Source organism: Diuraphis noxia, unplaced genomic scaffold (genome assembly GCF_037042655.1).
Source record: "Diuraphis noxia isolate RWA-SAM2 unplaced genomic scaffold, SU_Dnox_SAM2 contig0001, whole genome shotgun sequence".
Classification (NCBI taxonomy): domain Eukaryota; kingdom Metazoa; phylum Arthropoda; class Insecta; order Hemiptera; family Aphididae; genus Diuraphis; species Diuraphis noxia.
Genome location: NW_028301711.1, coordinates 91,250,958 through 91,257,401, shown reverse-complemented (window position 1 = coordinate 91,257,401; position 6,444 = coordinate 91,250,958). Strand labels below are relative to the sequence as shown.

At 28.0% G+C, this 6,444-nt stretch overlaps 1 protein-coding gene across 1 annotated transcript; it reads right to left on the bottom strand.

Moving 5' to 3' along the window:
- Nucleotides 1-305: 305 nt before the first annotated feature.
- LOC149062411 (uncharacterized) lies at nt 306-5,427 on the bottom strand. Its single transcript, XM_089215317.1, has 9 exons — nt 5,083-5,427; nt 3,779-4,186; nt 3,135-3,246; nt 2,592-2,787; nt 2,272-2,481; nt 1,798-1,923; nt 1,178-1,405; nt 554-1,102; nt 306-466 (listed from the first exon to the last, which is right to left on the bottom strand). The coding sequence occupies exons 1-9, from the start codon at nt 5,229-5,231 to the stop codon at nt 306-308; spliced, it is 2,139 nt and encodes a 712-aa protein (XP_089071443.1). The 5' UTR covers nt 5,232-5,427.
- Between the last annotated feature and the right edge of the window lie 1,017 nt (nt 5,428-6,444).

Sequence of the window (6,444 nt, the reverse complement as noted above, 5' to 3'; positions counted from 1 at the left end):
TTTACAAAAAATACATTAATATAAATATCAATATATTAAGATATTTATTTTTTCTTTCAGTTTTTCCCTACATAATTCAGTTTAATCATATATAGTGGATATTCATTAAAAAATTTGACTGTAACATAATATTCATATGATCAGATCTGGAATTGAAGGTAATTAGGTACTTAATCAATTATGTTAGGTAAATACCTAACACTATATGAATATTAAATTTATTTCTTTGTTTATAAATAATACCTACTTATTATAATAACAATAAATTATGTAATGTATGCAAAAATAAAATTTATTTTAAACAATTAAATATAAATCACAATTTTCTCAATTGGAGATCTGCATAAGGGGCAGACATTTTGTTCTAAATGTTGCACACAATCCCCACATAAACATATATGCTCACAAGGAAATATTTTGGCATTAGCATATTCTTCATTGAGACATGCCACATATACTTGTCTTCCTAAAATCAATAACAATGATTGGAAAAAATAATTATTTTGTTAAATACTCATGGGAAAATATATATTAAATAATAAACTATACATACTTATAGCCATGTTTAATTCAATTTCGATACTCGGGGAATTAATTTGTCGTGGTAGACGCGGAAAAAGTGGAAATTGTGGAGGTGGTGTTACAACAGTAGGTGGTGATACCATAACTATTCTAGGAGACCAAGTACGTGACAATGATGAATTTCCCAATAAGTCAATTTCTTCTTGAAGATCATTGTTTTCTTCATCATTATGAAATTGAGACACATTTATAATCGGTAACGATATAGGACTATGCATTATTTGTACGTCTTCTTCTGCGTAGAAACTTATTTGAGGCATATTATGAACTGGTGTCGATGTAGCATTAGGAGTACCAACTTCTACATCAGATCCAAATGATGAATTAACTAACGGGGAAGTGTTAAGACTTTGTACGTCTTCTTCTGCGTAGAAACTTATTTGAGGCATATGAACTGGTGTCGATGTAGCATTAGGAGTACCAACTTCTACATCAGACCCAATTAACAAGGATGATGTAGACAGTGAAGTATTTGGGTGATAAATAGCACGAGTGGTAATGTTATGTTCTTCAGTTTCATCTATAAATAATTTATATATATATGTATAAATACAAACAATATTAAATTTATTAAAATATAAATAATTAACCTTACCAAAGCCATTGCTGGTTGGTCGATCCATGCCAAAATTCGGGGTAGTATGCTTTGTATATAGTAGAAATTCGAATACACTGAACCTTTCATGGCGCAGTTTTTTGGTAGCAACACGAATTTTTTTATCTTGTACCTTCCATTTTTTTGGTTGTTCATGTCTGATTTCTATACCATCTTGAACTAATAAAAAGTCATTTGTAATTCCTTTCATGAAGGTAATAAGTTTCTCTGTAAATATATATAAAAATAATTATTAATTCTTGTTTTTTAATTTAATAATATTATATGCAGATTTTTAGGTTCCAATTTATATCAAGACTACTTGGGTCTAGAATTTATTTGTAATTATAAATGCAAATTATTAAAATGGAAATACTATATGTTATGCTTATGTTAATCATAGGTAATTGTTAAGTATTCTATTTGTTTTGAAATAAATTTAAATTTGTCAGGTCTCATCTATTGTCCATTATAAACAAGTATGTACAATAAAGACATAGACTTAATTATGGTTATAAATTATAATTATAAAACTTAAAAATAAAATAAAGAAATATAATACACATTGATAATTATGCATAATATATAATATCAAAAATTATAATAATATAATAAAGTACCAAGAAAAATCCATGGAGATGGGTGAGGATGTTGAATGTGCTTCATTAAATGCATATGACTGACTTCGAGATGATTATTTGTTCTGCGAACTCGATTATTAACAGACATTATGCTGCTTAAATTACCTATATATTAAAAAAATATATGATTTTTTTTTTTAAGGTGTAAGAACACTATTTGTTATAAAAGTCCAACAAAAATTAATGAGAACGGTTTTTTGGGGAAAATCATGTATAATATTGATCTGAATGTAAGTAATCATAAAAATGTAAGGTTAGCATAACTTTTAAATTTAATCACACGTATGAAATTAAAATGACAAATACTTTGTTCTATAGTTATTAGGAATATATATAGTATTTTAGTATAGTTGTATGTAACATCTAACCATAAACAGACTTCACAAATGGTTTGTGGTACTGTTATACTTTAAATAAAATAAAATAAATTTCATAGAAAAGATATATTCTTACCAATAATCCAAGTATTATAGTAGTATTTTAATAAAGATTTCATATTATGCCTATTTGTAATACTTAGAACTCTATGCAGCTCATCAATATAACATTGTAATACATTCTCAAATCCTTCAAATGTTTTATCTTTAGGCAATAGAGGAATTGCCATAAGCATATGAACAATGTCATAAACAGTTTGATTCCTACGGCATAAATCAGTTAAACCTAAATTTAACAAATAACAATAATTTAGAACTAACTTTAATCAGATAGGTACTTAAATACTGATGATTTTAATAAAAGCTGACCTTTTTTTTGAATATGACGTCAAACACATTGTGAATGGTGAAACCAGCAACCATAAATGTTTATGTCTGTGAACACTGACTTTATCACTGCAATAGATGAATGTTCAAAGTCTACAGATATACATTTTGGGTTCCAGTTTCCAATAGTTTTTAGGTAATTGAACAAATGTATGTAACTGGTTTCTGTTTTGTTACTCATTAGAGCATATACTAATGGAAAACCCTGTAAATTATGTTAGAATTTAATAATACAACCACACATTTAAACATAATGCCTATAAATTAGGTATCTCAATTGTAATACCTATATATCTCCTATAATCAACACTTTAAGACTGATTTAAAAAATTGTATTTTAACTAAACTTATTATTAAAAATATTCTAGTATATATTAAATTTGGAAATTTATCCTCGATACACATCCTCTTCATTATACAAGTAGCAAATTATTATTTGGATAAATATACACATATAAACAGGAAAACAATAAAATTCAATAATTCCATAAATTGTACATTTGTATAGTTGTGCATTGGAAATTATAATAAAATTAAATATATGAAACTTACGTTGTCCATATACATTCCCATGATAACAAAAAGTTGACAACATTCACCTTGAAATTTTGGAGATGCTTTAAAAGTTCCATCGATGATAAATTCGGTTCCACTTCTCAAGAGCCTAGATTTAATATGAAAATGTATAAATAATAGTTTGAAAATTGAAATATATCATAACATAAAATACCTATTTAGCCAATAAATTGGAATAGATTCTATGTATATAATAATAGTAAATTCCAAAATATTTTGTAATTAATTATTTATTTTTAATTAAATTTATATTTATTAAGTACCAATAGTTATAATATACATAACTTATTAGTGTGATTTTATGATTCAATGAAGGATATTATGTGAAGTCCCCATCCCCAAATATTTAAATATAAAATTACACTATAAAATAACACCTCTCTTTCAAAAATGCTGACCTATGTACCTGCATTTATTTATATCATAGACTATACTAGTGGTCGTAGTATGAATGTAGTGCCAGCGGCAAGACTGCACTGTTCGGCCTTATATTCTCCGTATATTAGTACCTATAAGGTCTATGATTTATATGCTTAGTCTTAGTGTGTATGATAGACAAGAACCATCTATATTACCTACCTACCTACTCTAAAAATAAATAGATACTAAAGAAAACCAACCTCTTTAATTTTGGAACAATAAACACAAGTGAAATGCCATCTTCCAAATTTCCAGATTGTCCAAAAAAAATATTCTGTCCCTCAATTTGTACCTTTTCTGCAAAGTCATTCAACATTTGATTTTTGAACGATAACATAGAATTAGGTTCAGGAGGCAAATTTTCTTTTTTTGCTTTTGACATTTGTCTCTTAAACATTTTATATGGCACATGTACACTCCTAAACTCTGGTCTAGCACACACTTCATTGAAAATAACCCTATGATTTGTTTGTTCTCTTGTCGCTCTATCTATTAAAGTTTTTCTAAAAGTAGCCAATAGTGTTTTATTTTTATTACAATGTTTATGTGACTTGTACAACCACAACGTTTCCATATCAGGGAGCATGATTTTCCCTCTTGCCGGGCAGCTAAAAAAGAATAGATATAGATTAGTAAAATTAACATTAAAAATATTTTTCATTTCTATTCAAAAATTGTGACGAACATTATCAACCATTTTCTTGCATATTAGGTAGGTATTGGTATATTATAAATTGTTCAAGGTGTTAGCTTGTAAATGAATAAATATATAGGTACTATAGGTATATTAATGATCAATAGGACCCGGAAGTTTATACACTAAAAACTACAGAAATATGTATGCAGTTATATTATGCGCTTAGATAATATGCTTGAATATATTATATTAACCAATTGGAGAAAAACATTGTTTTTAATGTCAAATGGAAATTTGAAAAATACGATATAAGAATATCTTGTAAGTTTTCTCAATATAATTAATGTCTTAATTTTTTTATTCAAGAATTTTCATACTGGTTCTTCATAAAATATTTTAAAATATGCTCTAATAAATTGTAAAATTAAGAAACTTGCTCTAAAATTTAAAAACCACTAAATATGCACTAGATGCCTAGGTATAAACTTTTGATATGTTTTTTGTTGTGTCTTGAAATGCATTCCTAGCGCACTTGGCAATAAATCTAATGGTTAAAAAAAACTTTCTGGCCCTAATGATCAATCATAAGGCCATATTAATAATGTATTATAATATATTATATATTATTCAATTATTCCAACTACAAGATATTGAAGCACTCCTTACCAACCTATAGAGTATAGGTACAATTGTAGTATTATACCAAAAATATATAGGCCTTAATAATATCCATTCAGGCTAATGACCTCAGTTGTCGAAGCCTTAACCCAAAAAAAAAAAAAAATAATAATATCCATTATATATTAGGTAGGTATTACCTACCTAATAAAAATACCTATATAATGTTTTAAATTGTTGATCACTTACTTTTGATCAGATATTCGCCATTTACTGCATTTCAATATATAATAACTGGGATTTTTTTGTTTTATCCAATAAACATTGTCGTCAACGTCTTTGTACACAGCACAATTTGCACGAATGCCAGGAACTTCAAAAATTTGTACCATTTGCATTTTAACTTTATTATAATCGTAGTTAAATAAATAAAATAATATACCTATACATTTGAGCTATTAATGTTATAATTAATAACTTTTATATAATAATACCGACAGTCCGACAACACCAACAACAATGAACATTAAAGATGTTATCAAGAGTGCACAACAGTAGAAAATTGGAATTACACTATTTCTCGCGTACTAAACAATCAAGTATTCTGTATTATAAACAGTATAAACTATTATTACTTAAATAAATACCTACAAAGAAAAAAAGAATTTATATTTGTCAATTTTCATGTGTTCTAAATCGGTTCTCACTACCACACATTACACAATGCGCGCACAAGCAGCAGTACAACAACCATTGTCGAAACTGGTCATTTATCGCCGTGGCGAGGCGCACGGTTTATAAATATCTAATATTTTGATACGAAAATATTAAATAATAATGTTGTCAATGAATTTTGATAATAATCTGATTCTGATACTAAAATTAATTACTTTATTCACATTTTCACAATTACATCAATAAATATACTTAGTAAAATCGGCGCCTAAATTCTTATTAATATTGACTTATTATCTAGTTTCAAAATTGAGTATTAACTAATTAGAAAATTAGGGCGATAATTAGTATGACTTGAGACAATGTCGAGAGAGAAAAAAAACGTTATCCACCATTGCACAACCACAAATCGTTTTGGAGCGATTTCGCTAATGGTTTATGGACGGGGACGACCGCGCATAAAATACTAATAGTTTCCTCTACCCCTTTTTTTAGTTAAGTATTCTCGGTCGGGTATTAGCTAAGGGGGACCATTTCTTAACCAAACTTTTCGATTAAGCCCCTCTAAAATGTACTCCTGGAGTCGGGGGTCATCAAACCCCCCCTCTAGGTGAAATTTAAAAATGTTCAGTTTTTGTAAGACATTTCTGAAGGTCAAGATAAGGGTAGATTGGTGCCTGGTGGTCGGTGATCAAATTCGGCATCTTGTTTCATGACAGTAGGATCGGTTATTCCCCGTCTTTAATGGCTTCAAAAGTTCAAATTTTTTATTTTTCGGGTTTTTTGGCACGGATACTTATATTTTGGAGCCATTTTGGTAGTCGGATTTTATAGAGTACTTTTCCTCAGATCGATTGGTACTGATATCAAGGTTATCCAACTTTTGGTTCGGGAGTTATGATTTTTTATGTGTTCGTTGTACTTAGAAAATAACGT

Excerpts from the sequence above, each read along its gene's own strand:
- LOC149062411 (XM_089215317.1), bottom strand. The coding sequence starts at position 5,231 with ATGCAAATGGTACAAATTTTTGAAGTTCCTGGCATTCGTGCAAATTGT. Across the intron at positions 1,924-2,271 it reads CTATAATACTTGGATTATTG|GTAATTTAAGCAGCATAATG; the intron begins GTAAGAATATAT and ends TTTAATATATAG. Across the intron at positions 1,103-1,177 it reads ACCAACCAGCAATGGCTTTG|ATGAAACTGAAGAACATAAC; the intron begins GTAAGGTTAATT and ends AATTATTTATAG.